The 23,971-nt window shown below is 40.8% G+C and overlaps 1 protein-coding gene across 2 annotated transcripts in view; it reads left to right on the top strand.

The window, feature by feature from the left end:
• The first annotated feature begins 936 nt into the window (after positions 1-936).
• Positions 937-23,971, top strand: part of atp2a2a (ATPase sarcoplasmic/endoplasmic reticulum Ca2+ transporting 2a) — a 29,328-nt gene continuing 6,293 nt past the window's right edge. Inside the window, exons 1-16 of one of the 2 annotated variants that reach the window (XM_028033509.1) lie at positions 937-1,559; positions 2,406-2,423; positions 2,505-2,587; positions 5,699-5,803; positions 7,468-7,606; positions 15,634-15,714; positions 16,109-16,194; positions 16,691-17,155; positions 18,371-18,459; positions 18,547-18,649; positions 18,759-18,890; positions 18,970-19,089; positions 19,176-19,394; positions 20,668-21,003; positions 21,867-22,087; positions 23,702-23,904. In XM_028033509.1, coding sequence (XP_027889310.1) covers positions 1,442-1,559; positions 2,406-2,423; positions 2,505-2,587; positions 5,699-5,803; positions 7,468-7,606; positions 15,634-15,714; positions 16,109-16,194; positions 16,691-17,155; positions 18,371-18,459; positions 18,547-18,649; positions 18,759-18,890; positions 18,970-19,089; positions 19,176-19,394; positions 20,668-21,003; positions 21,867-22,087; positions 23,702-23,904 — 2,518 coding nt within the window. In that variant the 5' untranslated portion in view covers positions 937-1,441. The remainder of the gene's footprint in view (positions 1,560-2,405; positions 2,424-2,504; positions 2,588-5,698; positions 5,804-7,467; positions 7,607-15,633; positions 15,715-16,108; positions 16,195-16,690; positions 17,156-18,370; positions 18,460-18,546; positions 18,650-18,758; positions 18,891-18,969; positions 19,090-19,175; positions 19,395-20,667; positions 21,004-21,866; positions 22,088-23,701; positions 23,905-23,971) is intronic. The other variant, XM_028033510.1, reaches the window with a different exon arrangement.

Raw genomic sequence — 23,971 nt, 5'->3', positions numbered from 1 at the left:
CACTTTTCAATCTATGAGTATGGCTTGGACTAAGAATTTCTACCTTGAATATATAGCTTAATAAAAAATACAGTTGAATTTATTAAATGTAGAGAAATTAATCGAATAAAAAGCCAGCATGTAAAATTTGCTTTTTAGTGGTGCAATTTAGCAACCACAATCTGTCACTTATTTTAGATTTTAAAGTTAAAAGAAAATGTCAAACTTTTAAAATAAGACACTGGAAATAAGTTATTTACAGCCAAAAGACAAAAACAAAACAAAAAAAAAACAACCCCAAATAGATGCTACCATCAACACTTCTATTTTACTTTTTTTTTCTTTTTCAAATAGTTAATGAAAATCTTTCTTAGGTCCATTTTATATGTTAGAATCCTCAGTTTTATAATATTGCTATTAATGTTGGAAATATAAGTATCATTATTTTTATTGTCCAAAAATAATGGGAGTGGTTTAGATGCAGGTTTAGATCACTGGCCTAGTCAAAGTAAGAGACCTAAATCCAACCGAGAATTCATGGTAAGATTCTCAATTTGACGTATGACATGTACAGAAAAATGTCAGCAATGTATCATTTTGCTGTCGATTCAGTTTTGTGATGCCGTATTGGCCTATTAGATCAAATCAAAAGTGAGAAAAATGCGGAAAAGAACAGGATTTTCTGCAAAGTGTTCTCTACCAGATCGTGATAAAGATGACACAAAACAAACGCTTGCATATGATTTGTTTGGCTTAAGTATTTGCATACAGTTGTTCAACCGGGTTTTGTTTATTATGATTTGTTTATTTGCTTTTTATTACTTCCATGCAAACCCAAGCAGTTACAAAACCCTCGAGCCTTGGCGTGTAATCCTAACAATTTGAGTCGGCAGAGCAGATAAACACAATATTCCAGCCTCGCGCTTCCCAGCGACTTCCTGGGTTCTTTCATCTGCCCTGGTTTGAACGCAGCTGCCAGCTTTCCTCCAATGATAGGAGTCCACATGCAGCACAGGGAAGAGGGGCAGCAGAGAGGCGCTCCGCTTTCATAAAAGCAGACTGAGAAGACCGAGTGGGAGCACAGAGAGCTGCGCCACGGTGAGGCAGGAAGCGGCACCGGGAGGACTGGACCGAATGCAGTCCCGAACACAGAGCACTGCCGCAGACACGTCCCCACCAACCGCGGAGACCAGCGGAGCCTCACACTAACCTTCACCCGGACAAGAAGGAGAAGTTCGGCTCACCTTTGCTAGAAAGAAAAAGGAAAGAAAGAAAGAAAGAAAGCGTCATTCGCGTGCAGATAATCTTGAGGAAGACTGCCGACGGTAGCTAAGCGAGAGTGAATGTACGGCGCTCAGTTGGCACACTCATTACTCCGACGAAAAATACTGACAGCTTTCAAGAGCCACCGGGTTTCTTCAGACTAATTCAGGTGAAGCTCAGTGGGAAGGAGCCGTCCGCCATGGAGAACACTCACACGAAGACTGTGGAAGAAGTTTACAGTTATTTCTGTGTGAATGAGAGCACAGGACTTTCTCTGGACGATGTGAAGCGGCAGAAGGAGAAATGGGGCCTAAACGGTAGGAACAGCGTTAGTTCCCACAGCCTGGCGCTGAGGCTGGTTGGTGCCGTGAATGAGACACGTTTCATGCATGCTACTGTAACGTGAACGCGGCGTGCTCCGTGTTCTGTACAGGGGTAAAAGTCAGCTACATCATCGGTGATACCCGGTGCTCTGTAAAGGGATTTTGGCTGACGTCACCAGTGCTGACCTCCAGGGTTTCCCATCATTTCCATAGTAACAAATTGGTCATTACTGAGAGTGAGGCTTATGTAAGGTGTCATAAAATATTTTGTGTGTGGTGTGTAAATAGGTTGCGCCTGTTACCTAGGGCCAAATTATGGTGTTGGTTAAAGTCAGTTTGATTTATTTACACAGTTTCAATTCACAACAAATGTCGCCTTGGGGCATTTTACAAAAAACACATACGTCATATAACTGTACAGTTAATTATTCAAAGTAGTTTAAGAAAGTTTCTATCTAAAGACAATACCTCATCTCTTGTGCCCGGAGATCTGGCATGAAAATGGGCCCAGGGTCACTGAAGCAACCCTCACGTGTCAGAGTTAATCTCTGTTGTTCCAGACTTTAACAGCTGCCTTATAATAATATCACCTGGGGGCCACATAGAGCATTCTCCGCTTCTCCTAAATCCCTCCTGACCTTTACGCAAATGGAAAACCTGAATGCCTTTTACCTTAATGTTTAACACTAAGTGATTTAAAATCAAAAATTAATAGAAAGTTAGAAATGACTGCAGTAAACCTGGCTGTACAGGTATTTTTTTACCCAAAAAATTAATAAAACAACTTCTCTCTCCTTTTTGTTTTCCTGCTTGGATCAACTCGCACATCTCTGCACACAGAGTTACCCGCAGAAGAAGGTACTCGCTCTTGTCTCTGACGTTTGTTCCTGATAAGTTCCTACGATGTTGTTTCTTTTAACCGTACTCTCTTGTCTGCAGGGAAATCTTTATGGGAGCTCGTCCTGGAACAGTTTGAAGATCTGCTCGTTCGAATCCTCCTCTTAGCTGCGTGCATATCTTTTGTAAGTCTACACGTTGGTTTCATCACACATTTTAAATCAGATGTAACACTTCCTTCATACTGTCTCCTCTGAATTTCAAAAAACTGATTCACTAACTTCATCCTTCAACCAAATGTTTACATTTAGCTCCAGCTACTGGTGCGGGTTTGAATAAATCCGGGGTGATGAATGCAAGTGTGGCGCATGGCGCTGAAGTGTGAATGTCTTCGGTTTGCATAGCTGTGCCGGGGGTTACGCTTACTTAGGAAGGAGCTAAATAGCTGAGATGGCTCGCAGCTCATCTGAGGAATGGCGACAACAGCGATAGCAGCACTGAGTCACTATCACCCCGCTCCTCTGATCCGTAAGACTGATGAGACGCCAAGCAGAACCGCTTTGGAATGACTCAAGCTGATCTCGTCTGGGCTGCTGCTGACTGTCAGTGTTTAATAGCGAGTGAACAGTAATTATGTAATGACATCTTCACAAAGTGTAAAAACCAGTTCAATCCTCTTTATTATTTTTCCTTTTAGTACTTTCTAAGGAACTTAGATTGCATAAAGGAATGTTTTCCCAAGCAGAAATGAACTGTTTAAGGGGCAGAATTATGTATTTTCCAGGCACATTTTGCCACTTTATAGCATAATCAAGTGAATATGTTAACTTAAGTTGTTACAAAAATGCTATATAGAAATATGACTTGAAAGACATTTTACTTTGAAATTTACAAAATAAATTGAAATTGGGCCTCTGTCTCTTTAAAAACTCCTGCTCTTTCTGAAACTCCACCTTCAGGAAGTCATCACAGCATGGCTCCTCTGTTAACCCTTTCACAACGATTTTACCAGCATTGCACTGAGAAGTAGTTCCTATACTGTACTCAGCTGATGTGCAGTCCCTCCAGGTGGTTGCTAATTACTGCTGGCTAGTCTGAAGGAGCTGAGTGGGGGAGTCAGAGGGGAGGGCTGCTCTGAAACAGCAGCTCAGGGGGGGAGATTCATCCTTGAAGGCGGAGCTAGGTACATCCAGGCATTTTGCACAGCTGAATGGTTGCCACGGGAGATTTAAAAGATTTCTCAAACATGCATGAAAGAATCAGAGCAACAGTCCAGGTATATTTTTCATGAGGGAATAACATAACAAAGCTAAAAAATGTCGATTTTACATAATACCGCCCCTTTAATACCGCAGTGATTATTTGTCCAGATGAACAATTAGCAGAGCTGCGCAGCGATAGGCGGACCTCCCTCTGCATCTGTCTGTGGGCTGATATGCAGCTCGCCGTGTCTGTCAGGTGATACAGAGGTGTTGGTGGCTGCTGTCTGACAGGGGAACAGAGCATCACTCCAGACCAAATTTGGGCTCTCACTACCCAGGGAGGACTCTCCATTCAGCTAATGCACAGCTCCACATGCACTTCATCTCAGACCAGTTTAGACACTTTCACCGTCGTCAGCCCACTCCCGTAGCAGCTTCCTTGAATCGTCCCTCGAAACGTTTTCGGTCTTTTTACGATGACTTTATTTTGCTGTGAAAATGAAGGATAGCTGGAAGCGATTAGATATTTTATGAATATTTTGTATGTTCGGGGATTAATCGGATAGTTACTTTGTGGAATTGTTGATCAGGAGATGGTTGCTGATTGTTTTGGAAGACTGACTACAACAGTCTCCTCAACGGTTTCTGTTTTATATTTATATAGTAGTTATAGTTATATATCCACTGAGCTACAACAAATGTATTTGTTTCAGGCATTTACAGATAAAAATTGCACAGTTTCACTGGTTTAATGCATAAAGAATATATTACATGACCTAATAGCTTTAATGGGACAGAAAAAAGAACCAATTATTGCTGGTAGAATCAATAAAAGATTGAATCAGTCAAACTTTATTTGGCCTTTTTCAGAAATGTAACCTAAACTGCTGAACAGAGATTAACAACAATTGGAAATAAAAAATTCTCAGTTTGATCAAAATAAGTGGAAAAAATGTGAAATACTTTGTAAAATGACAGAGAACTGAGGAAATGCAGAGGAAACATTAGAACCAGATAAAACCATATCAGAAATCCAGCTTAATACATAAACTGTAAACACAGAAATGTATGAAATGTAAATTAATAGCAAAAAATATATGTAAATCAAATGCATAAGAATATGAAATTTGATCAAATTATCAAATAAATAAAACAGGCAATGCAGTATGGCAACAGCTTAGTAAATGTCAACTCAACGCCAGATTTATAAATAAATCGCAAAAAGCCCATTTAAAAGTACAAAAACTCACCTTACGCATCATCTTAAGTTTCAGGACATAATGAAATTACAATGGGCTGACTGGATGCTACATTTGGTATGATATTGTATTTCAATATTCTGATTATCTAGTTATCGGCTATACAGCTACACAGCTGGATAAGCTGCTTTTAATGCCCACACAGGATAGTTACACGCTCATGTAGAGTCTTGGGGAGATTACATAATGGTACAGAAAGGAAAGTGTAAGAGCCTTCACTCAGCCAGCTGACAAGCAGTGCACAGCACCAGCTGGGGAAAAAAATATGACTCATTCCAGCAGTTCTTCTAGCATCTCTGTCAACACTATTGTAGCAAACTGTGCCAGTTTCGAAAGCAAAAGGTTTCACTGCCTTCTTCCACCTGGATGGAGGAAACGGGCTCATGTCTAGTTTCACTGCCGGCTGTTCTCTGTTGGGCGTGGCAAAGACACAGACATCTTTTGTCAACTTTTAGGCTCTAAATTTTCACTTCCTGAGCAGTAAGATACATAGTTCTTTGTAAAATTGATTGTTTCATTACATTATGGAAAATGAGCTAATAGCTTGTGACGCACAGGATACTTTTAGAACCATTTCTTTTACAGGAACACCTAATTAAGTCATTACGACCTGATGACACACAACACTCTGCTGCAGGTTTTAATGGGCTTTATGAGCTTGCAGGTCAACACACTTGGGCTTTTTTTTTTTTTTTTGTTCTTTTCAGGCAGATTTATGTCTGTACCGTGTATGAAGCCCGTAATATAAGGGTCAGAATTAATGCATTTCTTAAATGTACTTTGGTGAAAGTCTCCAAAAACCTTTTCAGCTAATTTCAGATAATTGTGTTTTCAGGTCCTGGCTTGGTTCGAGGAGGGAGAAGAAACAATCACAGCGTTTGTGGAGCCTTTTGTAATTTTACTTATTCTCATCGCCAACGCCATCGTGGGAGTGTGGCAGGTGAGACGGCGTGTCAGACACTGGGAAGCTCTCATACTTTAAATAGCTGCGTTTTCCACTGACCACATGATTGCATTATTTCGAAAATAAGTTTGCTTAATGGAAACATGCCAGTTTGAAAAACAGCATGTTTGTCGATAAAAAATTTTAAGAGTCGGATGAGGTGGTGTTTTTGAAACTGGCCAACTTTGCAAAACTGCAAAAAAACAAACACTTTTTTCACATCACATGAGTCAAATAATCAACAGCTGGATGCTGCCACTGCCGCAAAACACAAAGAAAAAGAGGATGATATCAGCAGCATGATTTTTAATGACTTGTATGCGTCTCATATGTAATGAAAATACGCAGTTGCAAAATTATGCATTTTTGACATTAGCAGGATATTGATAAAGTTTGTAATGGAAACACAGCTCATGTCTTGTCTGTGTGGTTTCAGAATCAGCAACACTTGGGCATTTTTCAGCGCTGCCTGAGAGTTTACTGTCTAACTTCAAACATATTGAAAAGTCAGGTGTATCTGTGAAATGGAGTTATCATAATCAGCCAAATTCTAATCTGGTGAAAGTAATTAAAGGTTTATATGATCAAGGGTTCAAATATAATCCTGTTGCAGAACATTTTAACGTAAGAAATGATAGTCTACATCCTTTAGTTAGATTTTGCCAGCACTGTAGATTAACACTGTGTACTGGAAGTTATTTTCGTCTCAAAGAAAGGCTTCACATTGAAGAATAATAAAAACAAACTGTGTGGGCTGGCCATTCTGAGTGATGTTTGCCTCCTGGCTAGATAATGATGAACATTCTGGTGAAGGGAAACTGGGAAAAGACTAAAGGAAAAGGTTTATAGACAACTTAAATGTGACCAACTAAAATGCATACTGAACACAAACATGCTGTAGCTCGCAAATGTATTCATAATCCCAAGAACTTCTCCAGATTTTTTTCACGTTACATTCGGATTTTATGTGGGAGACCGACACAGAGTAGTGAATATTTTTTAAGCGAGATTAATAATATGGATGGTTATTCGAATTTTATCTCAAATAAAAATGAGAAAAATAAAACTGAGTAAAAAGCTATTCTCAGTTTTGCACATTTACATTCACTCAGAGTGGAGGGGAAGCTTCTGTGAACATCAGTTTTCAAGGTTTGCTAAAGTTTCTGACAGACAAATCTGCTTTGATCTAAACCATTTCAGCTCTGGCTCCATGTTTAGTTGAACCTCCCACTCAGCATCTGGTTTTTTGCAAGTCTTCTTCAAGAAATGTTCCTGTATTTAGCTCCATCAACTCTGACCAGATTTCGTGGTCTTCATGATGCTGTTTGTTCACCAATATTCCCCAACAAACCTCTGGGGCCTTCACAAAACATCTGGATTAATACTAAAATTGAGTTACATACAGTGTGGACTCTGTTTACTCACCTAGCAAAAACTAAAAAAGATTGTACTGACTCAGTATTCAGATGTCTAAGTGGTAAAAATGTTTAAAAACTTCACAATTATGAACTACCATGTTGGTCTATTACACTAAATCCCAGTGAAATAAACTGAAGAAGTCCTACAGATATGAATGCTTTTGCTTGGCACCTCAGCTGCTGATGTGGCTCGCATCAGTAGCAAATACAGATGTTGGACCAAACTCTGGTCTTCCTCATCAGGAACGCAATGCCGAGGACGCCATCGAGGCTCTGAAAGAGTACGAGCCAGAGATGGGGAAGGTGTACCGGCAGGACAGGAAGACCGTGCAGAGGATCAAGGCCAGAGACATCGTACCGGGCGACATTGTGGAAGTGGCTGGTAGGTTTGCCTGCATTCCACTTTTTACTTTAACTCATTTGACTTCCTGTCTTGCAAAAGCCCATATATTGATATAATATGGAAAAAATTTAAAGGAGCATCACTATGTAAAATCAACTTTTTTGAGCTTTACATGATGTGATACTTTTATTCCCTCATCAAAAACACACCTGCAGTGTTGCCTTGATTCTTTTATGCATGTGTGAGAAATCCCTGAATCTCTCTTGGTAACATAGTGACTTGATTGTGCTACAAAATGACACTGTGTGGGTGGAAAACACATAATTCTGCCCCTTTAAAACTACTTGAGACCAAAACCACTTTTAAATATTTCATATTATAAACCTTTTCTGGATATTTAGACAGAAACCTTTTGTTTTCTTGGGAGAGTTTGTGAACGTATTTGTCTGCTGCAGATAAATCCTATAATTGCTCGAAGGTCACGATTTACATTTAACAACAAGCTCACGTCTGTCCAACGCTAAGAGCTACTGCAGAGGTGACTCACCCTCCAAAAGTGATGTACCGGTACTTTGAGATGTTCCTATTAACCCATTGTCTTTAAGGGATGGGTAAAACAAAAAAAGTAACACTCACTTGTCCTTTTTGTTTGTACTTCTCCACACACACACGCCTACTTTAAATTCATCTCCTGCATCCTCCCGACTGATCCGCTATGACGTTTTTCCCACTGTGCTGTCAATGAATTGAGTGAGTAGCGAGGAGTAATTCTTCCTGCCAAGGGCCAGTCAGCGTATTTCAGCAGCTAGAAAATCCTCAGGATGTACAGCTCTGGTTTTGAAAGTGCCCACTCGCTTATATAATTCTGCAGAGGGATGAGTGGAAACCGGCATGCCGAGGAATGTCCTCAGAAACAGCGGCTCCATCTCGTACTCAGTATCACCCAAGTCGATGAAGCGATGGTGAGAGTTTGTGTGGATAACGGAAGGTTTTATTTTTAGCCTTCATTGGCTGTTTAGATTATGGAATGCTGTATTCATAGAGGCACTGACAGTCATGAAAATAACAGGTGCCTGGTCCCACCCCGAGCCTCTCCTGATCATGGAACATAGCTACAGAGGGACTTCATGCTAACCTTGACACGGACAAATAGACTTGGTCTTAATGTTTGGGATTTTCTCTTTTAAAAAGAAACTGACTGCTTAAATGTTTGGTTCAAACTTAAACAGAGACATAGAGAGTAGTCAATGGTGTCAACGACGGTAGGTGACTAAATGTGTGAAGGGCGTTGGGCTCCTCTGGACTTGATGGAGCGCTATACAAGTACAGGTGATTTAGCATTTCCATCTACGGGTTTGAAGCAAATCAACCATCAACGACTGTAAGAGTTCGCCCAGCAGTCGGTGGATCACTGGTTCGATCTGTCAGCCCTCGTCGTTTCAGTCCCTGGAGAAGACAATTCACCGACCTTTTCTGCTTGTGTTGGTCAGAAAGGCCCATGGGGCAAAATGGCAGTCTGTCTTCTGTCTGCCTGCCCCAGGGCAGCTGTAGCTATAATTCAGTAGTTTTCCATCATCAGTGTGTGAATGTTCCCTTTGAGATTTCAGCCTGAGATATGAATGGGATCATAAATAAAATCAATGTAGAAATTTCTCTTGAGTTTCCTGCCTCTGGTAAGGCACACACCCACTATTCGCTTTTTGGCAAATGTGTTTCCATCTCCCCTTTTGTGCATTAATTTTCTTTTTGGAAAATCCAAAAACGACCTGAAACTTAACCCTAAATGGAAAGGTTTTCGAATTTTCCCCTTTCTGTCAATCTTTTCTAATGCGATACTTCAAAATGTGCGTGAAAACATTGATGAGAACTAGTAGCTGTTGACCATAAAATTGCACAAACCAGAATTATGAAAATAAGTATATTTGCATAACACACCAATTTCGGGAAAAAAATCTAACTTTTTTGTTGTGGTAAAATTAGGTGGTTTTCCAGCAGTATCGAAATGTATGTATTTCGCAAAACACTTTTTTTTGCATTTCTTATTGAATGGAAACACTGCACGTGGAAAATTATTATTATTTTTTTAAAAACATTAGCTTAATATTTACAATGTTTTGCGGATATTTGTAGCTAGTAGTGAGATGCGCACTCCCCTCCTGCAGAAAGCTTCTGATGAAAGCAGCCGGATGCCGCTCTGTCAGCAGCATGAGGCTTTCTTAAAAAGAGCATCCCAGCAGGAAGCAAAGAGCGGACGTTTTATCCCGTGGTCGGGACAAACTCGTCAGCTGTGCATGCATTCTAAATCCTCCTCATATCTCTTACAATGGCTCCCGTCCTAATATTCCCCCCTGCCCTCTCCTACCCGAGCTTCAAAGTGACCCGTGCCATGTGGAGGCGGAGTGTGATGATGATGATGCAGAAGCTGGCCGGGTGGCTGAGATGGAGGATGCAGAGATGAGTCCTCCGTGGTTTCCTCCACTGAGGAAGAACAGCCAGAAAGCCTGTCCTGCATCTCCCAGCTGCTGCTTTCAGTGTTTCCATTTTCTCATGCCTGAACACAGCCTCACTGTTACAGTTTTAATTTGGACCTTCATCAACGTCAGCCCATTTCATTCTCTGCATTTATTTTTTTTATATATCAGTACGTGTGATTATTTAAAGATTTGCCATAAATAATAGTTTATGGTTTTATGACACGGCTAATAAAGTTAGTTTACAAGCTTTGTTTGGATTTAAGTCCTTGTCATAACAGTGCACTTTGTCAGCTGCCAGTTTGCTGTTTGGTTTTGAGGGTTTGCTAGTTTGGATGTTCTTGTTGTGGAGTCTGCTTGTGTGTATGCGTGTGAGAGAGGAGCGCTCCTATTCTACCGGACAGAGAGTTGGAGAGAGAGCGATGACCTTATAGGGAAGCACTACTGCAGATAACCGTCCCACCCCGCTGGGCTCTGTGCTCTGCAGCTACTGTACCCATCAGCACCCGCCGCTGAGATTCCAGACACCATGGAGAGTATGTGGCATTTACTGGGGTCTGGCAAGTGTCCGTTGTCACCAAGGGACGGTCTTTTGGCCAAAGGTTCTCACTTGTCAGCAAGATAGAAGCGCTCTCATTTAGCCCGACCGGGGAGACGGACAGAAACACAACCTCAGGGGGTCAGAGGTGCAGACGGAGGCGAGGCGGAGCTTCTCATCTGGCTCTGACCGATCTGCAGAACCGCAACTTGTTTCAGTAGGACTGTATATAGTCTGGATAGAAATTTTCATCTTGTGTTTTTTCATTTACTCTAAATGCAAAGTGTTACAGGAATGTTATGTCGTTAACAGCAGTAATATTCTGGCGTTTAGATGTATACAGATTCTTTACCACGAACGGTCCGCCGACCGCACGAGCCTCGTTAGCTCTTCTTAGTGTGGTGACTGCTTGGAATCCGTGCTATGGTCTCCAGTGACAGGCGAGACGCTGAGATGTCAGTCTGAAGAGAGGAGGCACACACTAGGCACATGAGAGGAATGCACTCCTCCAGCCTGCTGTTGGTGCGTCTGTACTTCAACTGATGGAAGCGTTTTCACATTGGCATTTTAATGCAGCTGCAGCTAATTCATCTTCCACACACCACTTTAAATTATTAGTAGGGATTTTATGCAAATTTGAGTGTTTTTGCAAACAAAAATCTAAAGTGTGGATTGTTTGCTATTCAGCCCCTTTCACGGAGATACACTTAATAACATCCAGGTTCCTTCAGAAATCACCTAATTAGGAAATACTCTACCCAAGTGTAATTTATTACATCATAATTGTGTAGGACATAACCGATTAATCGGATCAATCATGACGAATCGATTATTGAAGTAATCATCAACTAATTTAGTTATAAATTAACCGTTAATTGGAGTGTACAGACTGAAAAAAAGCAATTTGATGAAACAACACACACACCAAAAATGTGCAAAAAAATATATACATTTTGCATTTAAGATTAAAAAAAAACCCTGTAGACATTACAATTACAAAAACTCGTCAATGACATAGTTACAGCTTCACCTGGTTCAAATTCTGTAAAAGAAAAAAAAGTCTCATAAATAACATTTTGCTTTTTTATCAGTTAAGGTACAAATGAGTGAATGGATCAGTGTGTTGATGCCAAGTCAAGCAGAAAGCGCTGAGCTTTTCACATGTTGATGTTCGAAACATTTCTTTAGCTGCAGATGCATCTTTTGCTACAAATGATCAAACATTCACTAAAGAAATGCTGTGTTGTTACATTTTAGGCAATAACATTTTTTTTCATACTTAAAGAAAATAATTGTATTGTTTATTTTTTATGGTTTATGTCTTTTAATGTCTAATGTATAAAAAAAGACTTGAATGAAAAATCTGCAGACTGTGCCAATTATTTCATCCGATTAATCAATTTACCGCCAGAATAATCCATTACTAAAATAATCGTTAGTCGGAGCCCTACAATTATGCACTGATACGTGTTGGTCTATTACTTCAAATCCCAGTAAAACACATTGAAATTTGTCGTTGCTGCGTTAAAAAAAAGTAAAATCAGTTTGAGGTGCATGAATACTTTTGAAAGACGATGTGCTTTTGAAGAAACCAGTGTAGTGGAGTTCAGTGACAAAGTGTGTGTACTGTGTAAAATGTATTTTTGATTTCAGACAAGCAGCACCCATGAGGGCGCCAGAAAATCATTCTCATGAAAAATTAGTACAATCAATTATAACGTATTTAAATAAAAATGTGCGAAGAATTTTAATAGCTAGGGGCTAAGCAATACAAAAGTAACCAATCTGCTCTCGAAAAAGATGAATCTCCTCCTGTGTCTCTTGCGGTTGCCCCTGGTAACGGAAACGGCATTATGTTGCATCATGTGGCGGCTATCTGCTGCTGTTTTAAGACAGAAAACTCTGAAATCCTGAGAAAACAATGTAGAGACAACGCTTTTATAAGAGAACTAACCCCTCGTTAAAGCTGACATGTTTACATTAGAAATAGGGAGCCAAGAAACCAGCGACCTGTTAAATATTGATTTATCTTTCCCATCAGCAAACTGTTAACTAAACATCACGCTTCTGCTAGCGCTGTTACCAGGGGAAACGAACACTGGCGTCCGGAGTCGAGGCTGAATGGTCACAGTGAAACCAACTTGCAAAACACGTTTTGGTTTCTTCGCTGTATTGACTTGTCATTTGCATTTCTCAAACACTGTTGATTTCTGAATTTGAATCGTGCCTTTTGCACACACATAAATGGAGCTGATGACTTAGTCAGTGGGAGATGTGTCGGGAAGCCTGTTGATGTGAAACGGCCCACTCAACGTGACAGCCTTTGTTCTGCCGCCATCGGCACATGGAGCCTCCAGGCTGTCTCTGACGAAGCCTGGACCGCTGTCGCCCCTAACATACAGCAGGTGCAGCTGTCCCTCAAAGCTGGATGCGTTCAGTCCCAGCCTCACCTGCTATTTAAAGGTCTGTTTAAAAAGCACATTAGGGAGTCGCAGCGGGCTTAATGCATCACCAGGTGTGAACTCAGTTCAGCGTATCTGCGATTGCTGGAGTCAGAGATGCGTTGGCAAGCAGATATAAACCAGCACAAGATGCTTGGACAGCAACCAAAGAGGATGTTGACATAGAAGGACAGAGGATATACACATGCGTCATGAATGCAGGTCTGCAGTGGGATGATCTGAACACGTCTGGCTTTTAATAGAGTTGCAGATTTTTAACAAGGTGCATGCAATCAAAAACTACAACAACAAAAAGTAGGACGTGTTACTTTCTACTTCTTTGGTCATCTGTGTGAGATGTATTTGTACATTTTGCTCCTGTGATATAAAACATTAAAAATGAAACAATAACCACAGTTAAAGCCTGATTCACTGTATGACTCTTTTCCTTTCCACTCATTCTGTTCACTCTCTCCATCAAAACTGCACATCATTCCTTTTGTGTCCATCAAGTTAACTTTTTCTTTTTAAAGGTACTTATATTAAATAAAATCAACTTTTTTGAGCTTTACATCATGTTATGATGTAAAAATATAGCTGGAGTGTTGCCTTGATTCTTTCATTTGTGTTTGAGAAATCCTCTAATCTCCCATGGCAACCATTCAGCTGGTTGCCTCCTCTCAGCTCCTTCAGACTAGCCAGCAGCAATTAGCAAACATCTGGTGGAACTGAGCATCTGCTGAGCTCATTAGTGGTAAAAACGTTAAAGAATAAACATGTGGTGATGACTTCCTGATGGCGGCTTTTCAGAAAGAGCAGGAGGTTCTTAAAGAGACAGAGGCCCAATTTCAAAGCATTAAATTACAAAGTCAAATTTCTTTTAAGTTGTATTGGATATATATTGCATTTTTACAACGACTACAGGTAACGTAGTTACTTAATCGTGCTATGAAATGACGCTATGTGACTGGAAAACATAATACCGCCACTTTAAATAGAACCTGGTTGTTAAGGATGGCACACACAGCAAACAAATGTAAGGCTAAAAAAGTCTGATTTTAAATATTACCCTCTCTGCCTCCTGGCAATGAATAGTATATGTTGATCGATTTGAAGGCACAGTCTAGTTACAATCGTTAAAAGTGGCACTGAAGTAAGGAATGCTGATCTAACTAAACATTTGTTCCAGACTCTGTTCATACTCAGTGTTTCTTTAACACCAGCTTGTTGTTCTAATGTTGTTTTCTATCAGCTCAGCCTGTTGTAGCATTTGAGGACTAAGATAGAGCAAACACTACATGTTACCATTTAAAAACATTGGTCTTGTTCTAAATTACCTACTGTAAATATTCATTTTATGTGAAGAAAACTTGGTTTGAAAAAGTGTTCTGCCTGAAAGTGTGTTGTATTTATAGTAATTTTTAAATTATTTTAATCAATAAAATGACAAAATTTGCACATATTTTGTCCGTTTGATGTCAGCATTTTAAAGCATTGAATCAGATGTTATGATTAGAACTTGAGTAATCTTTTTTACCAAGTACATTTTTACTCTTACTTGAGTAATTTCATGGAAAGATACTTTTTATTTTTACTTGAGTAAAAATAATGTAGTGCTGTTTTACTTTGGCTCCTCTTTTAACCCGTTAACATTTTTACCAGCATTGCACTTAGAAGTAGCTTGTATAATGAACTCATTTCTACCAGGTGTTTACTAATTGCTTCTGGCTAGTCTGAAGGAGCTGAGTGGGGAAGGCTGCCCTGTGACGTGAAAGCTTGGAAACTGCAACTCTGAGAAGAAGCTGTGTCTAGAAAGTGCTGCTAGATGCAACCAGGTGTTTTCCCATGGAGATTAAAAGAAATTTTTTTTAAAAACCACTGCCCCTTTAAAAAAGTTAACCTGAAGAAAACACAAGGAATGATGTGCTGTCGTGATGACAAATGAGTTACAGGCAAGAATTTCAACTCACTTTGTTTTGATATTTTTTAGAAAATTAGATATTTGGCAAGATCCTCGATTCTTACTCTGCTATTGTTGTAGGATGTTTTGTGATACTCTGACACAGTTCCTAGGTCTATATGTGGATTTTGCCAGTGGAACTGTGCCATACCGTGAACCATTTCCCCAGTTTCCACACCTTTTATGTACCATTAGGATGTTGAATTGGGTCACAGCAATTCCGTCGCATCAAGATGAGCCTTTTCCTTTGAGATTGGCCGTTTATGGCTCACAAGTTCTTCATTTCCTCCTTTTTTCCTCTCTCTTTGGTTCTCCCTTTCTTCTCCTGACAGTGATTGCTGCACTGTTTTCCTGTTGGGTGGTACAGCAAACATTTTGTAATGAGCGGCACTTTATCAATCCAGTTTACAGTGAAGCTAAGTAACTGCCTACACAGCGCAGAAGTCTCATTTGTTCAGCCTTCATTTGGCCAAGACACACAAAGACAGGAACGCGATGAGGAGCTACTCAACTGGTGATAAAATTTATCACTGATATGCAAATGATGCAGCTGCAGTTCTCTATGAATCAGTTTAATGCCATTGTTCTGATTATGTTTCTGTCTCCTGTCTTATTTGTTTGTGTACTCTCTCTAACTGGGCCATGTTTGTTTGTAGTTGGAGACAAAGTGCCTGCCGACATCCGCATCTGTTCAATCAAGTCAACGACTCTGAGGGTAGACCAGTCCATCCTGACAGGTGAGACTCACAACAAGGCAGACGCCAAACACTGTCCTGGAGGTTTTTTATTCAGTTCTATCTCACAGCACTATTGCTTTTATTCTGTTTTGTTTGACCTTTTGCATCACTATGAAGTGATTAAACAGTAGTTCACTGTCTGCTTGGCGACAGAACAGTTCCCTGACAACTAGGCAGGGATCAGTATAAGATTCTCCTGGTATGACAACCTTTAAGAAAAACGCCACATTCTTGTGATATTAGCACAAGAATTTAAAACAAATATATAAAATCTAGTGACGATCCAATTTTTTTTTGTTGAGGTAATCACATTTTGATCCAAAACCATGTGTCAACAAAGTAAGCAACATTTTCAATTGAAGAAACCCTTTTTTGTTCTGTGTTTTCCTCCTAGGTGAATCTGTGTCTGTCATCAAGCACACCGACCCCGTCCCGGACCCTCGAGCCGTCAATCAAGACAAAAAGAACATGCTCTTCTCTGTAAGAGAAAATCTACACTACTTTCTTCTAGGGTTGGACGATGCAGCTGAAAACATGTTAAAAGTGTTTATATCAGCCGATATTGATAATTATTGGTTTGTTTTTAGTTTTTCAGTTCAGTAGTGGCCTTTCCTGTTTTAACCACAGTTTTCGGTTGTTATGAGGCTCAATGGCAAACATGAATTTGCTGCTGTGCATGTTACTCAACAGGTTGTTGCTAGGTAACCAAAGAACAAGCGAGTTAGTTTAGTTTCTCATGAGAGCTTGAGCGCTGAAGCCTTTCCTCTGCATACAACCTCCAGAATGCAGTGTGGTTCAGATGTATTATCTATTGACATTGGTCATGTGTCTATCACATACGTTGCTATTGATTCATTGTCAAGTCTTACTTTCTTTCAAACATATTCGTAAAAACGTTGTAGTACATATATAGATTGTTTTGTCGTTTCAAGGTGTGTGTAATGCTATCAGGTGTGTGTGTGACCCGCCGTTTTAGGGCACCAACATCGCCGCCGGGAAGGCCGTGGGCGTTGTCGTGGCCACGGGCGTTAACACGGAGATCGGGAAGATCCGCGACGAGATGGCGGCCACGGAGCAGGAGAAGACGCCGCTGCAGCAGAAGCTGGACGAGTTCGGCGAGCAGCTATCCAAGGTCATCTCCCTCATCTGCATCGCCGTGTGGATCATCAACATCGGCCACTTCAACGACCCCGTCCACGGCGGCTCCTGGATTCGCGGGGCAGTCTACTACTTCAAGATTGCTGTGGCGCTAGCCGTCGCCGCCATCCCTGAGGGCCTGCCCGCCGTGATCACCACCTGCCTCGCCCTGGGCACCCGCCGCATGGCCAAGAAGAACGCCATCGTCCGCAGCCTGCCCTCTGTGGAGACCCTGGGCTGCACCTCCGTCATCTGTTCGGACAAAACCGGCACTTTGACCACCAACCAGATGTCTGTCTGCAGGGTGAGGCTCACAGAAACACACACACACTCTCTCTTGGTGCATTACTAAGCAGCTCTGTGATCGGTGTCTTTTCATCTTTTTACTTCCTGCCTGCAGCCTGAGGATGTTGTCAGAATTAAGACTGTTTTCCTTATGATCAGGTATCCAGGGTTTTAACAAGCGGATAATGTGCTGCTGCTCCTCTTATCTACACGCAGCTGACGACTTGCAGAGCTGCTGTTGCATAACTGACCTTGCGTCACAAAGCAGCAAGCCGGCCAGTCTGTGGTTGCTGTTTATCTCTCTGTATTAATCAGCACCACGCAGCTCCTTGACCATGCTTTATGGAAAAGGACATTTTGGCTGTCAGTAATGTTTAATCCTTTTCTTTACATTTTTTATATCACACTTTTGTTCTGTAGGTTGCTGTTGGCCTGTCACAATAACAAATTTGTCCCAGAAATTATTGCAGTAAACGATAATATTCTTTTTTTGAGACCATTTTTCAAATACTGCATCAATAATGGCATAACAGTGCAAATTTTCTCTCTCAGACTGATAAACTTTAACAGTGAAACATGTTATAAATATCCAAAATGAAACAATCAAAACCATAAAAAAATGGATTATGAAGTCTTTGTAAACAAAAGTGCCCTTCAAAACATATTAATCATCAGAACAGAAATTATTGAGCTCATTTTAATTTAGCATGAAATTTGTAATTGCTTATTGTGACAAGTTTAGCTGGGAAGTACATGATCAAATTAGAAAGACGCTAGATTTGAACCTTCAGATTATGATTTTGATGGAATTCATTTTTTCTCTTTTCCTAAGAACTATAAACACATAAAAGAGAACAAATGTGGAGAAACTGAAACTGACTAAAATAATAGGTTGACTTGGTCAAAGGCTTGGACTAGGTTAAGATAGTTTTTGGATTTCATGTTTAGTTGATGCAATAAGAAGGAATATCTGATCTGTTTGAGTTACAAACCGCCTGGCACTGTGACTTCTTCCTTTTGGACACAGCTTTACTCTTTATTCAGGCCTCCTGGCAGTCTCTTTTGTTTACTTCTGCAAAGAAACACTTATTTCTGCCTCTCAGCCAGGAGCTACCAAAGACACACTTTGTAGCACTGCAGGCAGCTCGCTGTTCGAACGATGCTGCCCCCTGCTGTCCCAGTGAAGAAACAGACTCTGATCAGTCTTCATGATTTCAACTTCTTTGATTCTCAGATGTTCATACTCAACAAAGCAGAAGGAGAAAGCTGCTCTCTGTCAGAATTCACCATCACAGGTTCAACCTACGCACCTGAAGGAGAAGTGTGAGTATAACGTACAAATACAGGAGACAAATCAACTTTTTACAGTGTAAAAAAAAGCACACTTTAGACTAATACACCTCTTCACAGTTACCACGATAGCAAACCAGTGAAATGCTCCCAGTATGAGGCTCTGGTGGAACTGGCCACCATCTGCGCGGTGTGTAATGACTCCTCTCTGGACTTCAATGAGGTCAGAACAGCTTGCTTTTTGAGATGATCAAAAAACAATGATAAACGCATTTCATTTTCAGGATGACAAAGAGGGAAATGAGTAACCTGGATTATGTTTGATCGATCAGGTGAAGGGTGTGTACGAGAAGGTGGGCGAGGCCACAGAGACGGCGCTGACATGTCTGGTGGAGAAGATGAACGTCTTCGACACAGAAGTCCACAACCTGTCCAAGATCGACAGAGCCAACGCTTGCAACTCGGTGAGTGGCAGCCGCCCACTCACCGAGTTGCGGCCACTCAGCAGGTTTTTCTCACTGACCATGCCTTTCATCGCCTCAGGTGATCAAACAGCTGATGAGGAAGGAGTTCACCCTCGAGTTCTCCCGGGACAGAAAGTCCATGTCTGTCTACTGCACCCCCAACAAGTCTCGCTCCTCCGTCGGCAAGATGTTCGTGAAGGTAGAGAGGAAGGGAAAAAGTGCTGAGAATCGGTCTGCGGCGTTGGGTTCAGTGGGAATAATTAACATCCCCGTTCTGCTTCCCAGGGGGCCCCAGAGGGCGTCATCGACAGATGCACTCATGTCCGAGTGGGCAACACTAAAGTCCCCCTCACTCAAGGCATCAAGGAAAAGATCATGTCCGTTATTCGCGAGTATGGGACAGGTCGGGACACGCTGAGGTGTCTGGCTCTGGCCACACGAGACAGCCCCCCTAAAACAGAGGACATGCTGCTGTCCGACACCACTAAATTCTCAGAGTATGAGGTGAATATTTGTCATTTTCACTCAGTAGCTTTGAATGGGGCGATTGAAAATAATTGTTCTTTTGATTGGTCACGGCCTCCCGCTGGGCGTAGGGGGTCAGACCATTGTGGTCCTTTTGCTTTTGAGCTTATTCAATGATAATTTTCCAGAATGTTGCCCATCAAATGTAACTGTCAGGTCTAAATACCTATTGGAGACAATTTTAAACAAACACAGAAAAGACAAGAGAGTTAGATTCTTTGTTTCTCGCGAGGAGAACGGACAGAGATGTGCTTTCAGTTACAAATCTCCTACTGCTCTGAAAACACATCTCCCGCTCCTCTGTTTTATTGATTTCAGAGTCCCTATCACAGAGAGCACTGCAACTCTAAATGGGTGGGGTCAAAGCATTTTAGTTGCAGTGCTAAATAACAATCACTAACTAAACATATGTTATCTACAATCTAAATCCTTCTTGCTCCAGGCACGGCGTCGAATGGGACATGTTGTATAGCTTCAAAGCAACGGCTTTGTAGCACAAAGAACAAAGCAGAGTTTCCTCCAGGGTTGTAAAACTCAGCTGGGAACAACTAACACCTCCATTTCACAGGGATTCCTTAAAAAGGAATCAGTTAGTTAACACACAGAAACATTACTTATACTAAGAGTAAAAGAATAAAAGCATATAAGTAAACATTATCTAAATGTAACTACAAGGCTACATGATACAACGAATATTTGATAATTACTAAAAATACAATTTATCCAACAGTAACGCAGAAGGTGTTGTCTTGTTTACCATATGAAAAAATGGACAGCGGCTATGTGTAAAGTTAATGATTAGTTGCAGAGATCTCATTTATGTCTTAATTCATCCAAAACTTAAAAATACTGACAGTAATTCTAGTACTCAAAAAAATAGAAGCACTCCCTTCCAACATTTAGTCCACCCCAGTATTTCTATCCAGCAGCGCTGGGAGGCCCATTAGTTAATAATGAATGGGTCAGCTGTCTTCATACATATGTGTACTAAACTAAAATAATCATTAGTTGTTGCCCTATTGTGATTTTAAGCAAAGATATATGGATTTTAAGGTGTTATTTTGTGGATGTTTTTTGCTTTAACATCAAACTGCCAATAGGACTGGAGATGGAAATTAGCCACCTGGCTATAATCTCATGTATTTACATGCCGGTGTTCATTGATGCGCATTGCTCCATTTTTAAAAGCAAACTTGGAACAGTGGGGTGGAACTAAATCCTCTGACACTGGTGTCTCTTCCCGCCTCCCCAGTCCGACCTCACCTTCGTCGGCTGTGTGGGCATGTTGGACCCGCCCAGGCAGGAGGTGGCCGCCTCCATCAAGCTGTGCCGCCAGGCCGGCATCCGGGTCATCATGATCACGGGCGACAACAAGGGCACAGCCGTGGCCATTTGCCGGCGCATCGGCATCCTGATGGAAGACGACGACATAGAGCACATGGCCTTCACCGGGCGGGAGTTTGACGAACTGACCCCCTACGCCCAGCGGGAGGCCGTGACCAAGGCTCGGTGCTTCGCCCGCGTCGAGCCCTCCCACAAGTCCAAGATCGTCGAGTTCCTGCAAGGATTCGATGAAATAACCGCCATGGTAAGCAGCCATAGGAAGGAAGTCACCAGCTTTGTTGATATTCTGCTGATGTCAAAAAAAAATTTTTTTTTGCAATTGCGGTGTTTCGATTATATGAAACGCACAATTAAAATCGTACGTGAACGGGCCTGCCACGATAACAAAGTTTGCTGGTCGATAAATTGTTCCAGAATTTATTGCAATAATATTGTCGTTTTGAGAGCATTTTCATGTAACATAATGGAAATGATATCATAACGCAAAAACACATTCTCAAAGATCAATAAACTTTAAATTCTAATCAACATCCAACACTGGAAGATATTTTAAATATCTAAAATAGATAAATAAAATAACAGAAACCACAAATAAAGAGTTATGAAGTCTCTGCAAAATTGTCCTTGAACAAAAAGGGCTAGTTGAGACCAAAACGCCAGACTTCTGGTAGAAAGAGAAAAATGATAAATCATGCAAATGGAAATTATTGAGCTTATTTTAAATTATCATGCAATTAATTGATTTATTGCTTATTGTGACAGACCTACTCTTGAATAAGTTAGCTCACATGATAAGTCATTAAAAAAACACGCCACTCCATTATCCTCCAACTATTTCCTGTTTGCACCAGTGGCAGCATCTTGATCACGCGTCTCATGTGATGCGAAAAAAGTGTTTCCATTGAAGCTTTGTGAAATAAACCAATTTTGATACAGCCGAAAAACACCTCATCAAAACGTTTTATCGAAAAACCAGAGTTTTTGAAATTGCCACGTTTCCATTAAGTAGATTTATTTTCGAAATGTCAAATTGAGGAATTACATGGTGAATGGAAACGCAGCTCCTGCTGGCGTTGCAGTACCTCACTGTGACGTGTTTACCTCCAGACGGGGGATGGAGTGAACGACGCACCCGCTCTGAAGAAGGCAGAGATCGGCATCGCCATGGGGTCCGGCACGGCCGTGGCCAAGTCGGCCTCAGAGATGGTCCTGGCAGACGACAACTTCTCCTCCATAGTGGCTGCTGTGGAAGAGGGCCGAGCCATCTACAATAACATGAAGCAGTTTATCAGATACCTTATCTCCTCCAACGTGGGTGAGGTTGTCTGGTGAGTTTCCTCTGGCAGCTACTGATGTTCTCTCATTTTTCAGGACTCTGTTTAGAAAGAGAAATAGCTTCTATTAAATAAAAACTATGTGTTGCTTTGGAAACAAATTCATCCCTCTCGTACCTCCTCTCATTTTGTTATGCTACAACCATACACTTCAATGCATGTTATGTCATAATCCAAAACATTGTGGTGCAAAATTGTGAGCTAGAGGGAATATTGTGCATGGTTTACTGTTCTAGCCCATTTTTGCCTTTTTCAGGCTGAATGTTTTTCTCATTCCTCTTTCATAAAGATTCAACTGGAGCTTCTGTTAAAGGTCCAGTTGGTACATTTTATGAAAAATATGTTTTTTCCATATTTGTTTAAACTGTCACTATGTCCTGACAAAATATACAAGACAGATAATGTGTGAAAATATGTTTATTTTTATTAAAGTGCATATTTTTATTAAAGTTACCATAGCAGCTTTAACGGTATTTTTGCTAGTGTTGTCACAGATTTTCAATAGGATTTAGTGCTGAACCTACTCCAAGTCGTTTTATTAACACATGGATGTACTTTGGTTTGAATTGTTAACTTGTTAACCTTGTTAACTCTGTGTGTTTAGATCCATTGCTCTCCTGGAAGGAGAAACCCCACCCAATTTGAAATCTTTTGCATTCCCTCACAGGTTTTCAATCAGGATTACCCTAAAAATATACCAGCTTGTCTTTTGTATCTTGTGGCAAACTTTGAACAGGACTCCTGGTGGCTGTTTTTACACACTGGATATCAGAGTAAAGGGTACTGGAAACAAATACATGGCACATTTTTAGATTCTTTTTTTTTTGTTTGTTCAAATCACATAAAAAGCCATGTATCATTTTCCTTACAGCCACTACCTCTAGTATGCAATACTTTGTGTTGGTTATCACATAAAATTGTAACATAATACATTGAAGTTTGTATTTTTTTTGTAACTTGACCAAATGCTGTTGCAAGGTTCAGTGAATCAGGGTAAATGTGAAGTAAGTAGAGATGCACCAATCTGATATCAATATCTGTATCGGTCTTGATGTTGAAATTCTAGAGCTGGTATTAGTGACAATGTGCCCAATCAACAAGGGCAGATCTATTCAGTCTACTTCTATGTTTTATGCACTGAGTTTATTATTTATTTTACATTATATTTAGAATTTCTTATTGCACTTTCAGAACCATTTGAAAGAAGATTTGTTGAGGTTTATTTTGACATGTTTGACAGGTCAGTCAGTCAGTTTCAATTTCTTTATGACTAATTTTACATTGGCTGTTCTACTCCTAATTGCACTGACTGCACAAATTAAAGTTGTTTTTACGTTTATCCAAGCCTGTGAAGCTACTGGCATGTTTAAGTATGCTGTTCTGGTAAATAAAATAAAAATAAACTTGTAATTGAGTTTTTACATTTATGTCTGTTTAAAAAAAAATAACGTTTTATGTCAGTTCAGCTCGGTATTGGGCGATACTAAATCTCAGACAACGGTATAAGTAGTAATAAAAGTTTATTGGTGCATCCCGAGATGGTAGCGATTCATCCTTGAGTGGAGAGTAGTTCCGGTTTGTTTCTGACAGCGTTTCTCCTCCTGTCAGCATCTTCCTGACCGCCGCTCTGGGTTTCCCCGAGGCTCTGATCCCAGTTCAGCTGCTGTGGGTCAATCTGGTGACAGACGGCCTCCCCGCCACCGCCCTGGGCTTCAACCCCCCGGATCTGGACATCATGGAGAAGCCGCCCCGTAACGCCAAGGAGCCGCTGATCTCTGGCTGGCTCTTCTTCAGATACCTGGCTATTGGAGGTTAGCTGATTAAACCATAGAAAAGCTGCCACCAGTCACCACTGCTGCTACCTTCTTTTAGCTTTAT

Source organism: Xiphophorus couchianus, chromosome 12 (genome assembly GCF_001444195.1).
Source record: "Xiphophorus couchianus chromosome 12, X_couchianus-1.0, whole genome shotgun sequence".
In the NCBI taxonomy this organism is placed as follows: domain Eukaryota; kingdom Metazoa; phylum Chordata; class Actinopteri; order Cyprinodontiformes; family Poeciliidae; genus Xiphophorus; species Xiphophorus couchianus.
The sequence above is the reverse complement of the archived record's forward strand: the minus strand, read 5'-3'. Positions and strand labels throughout refer to the sequence as shown.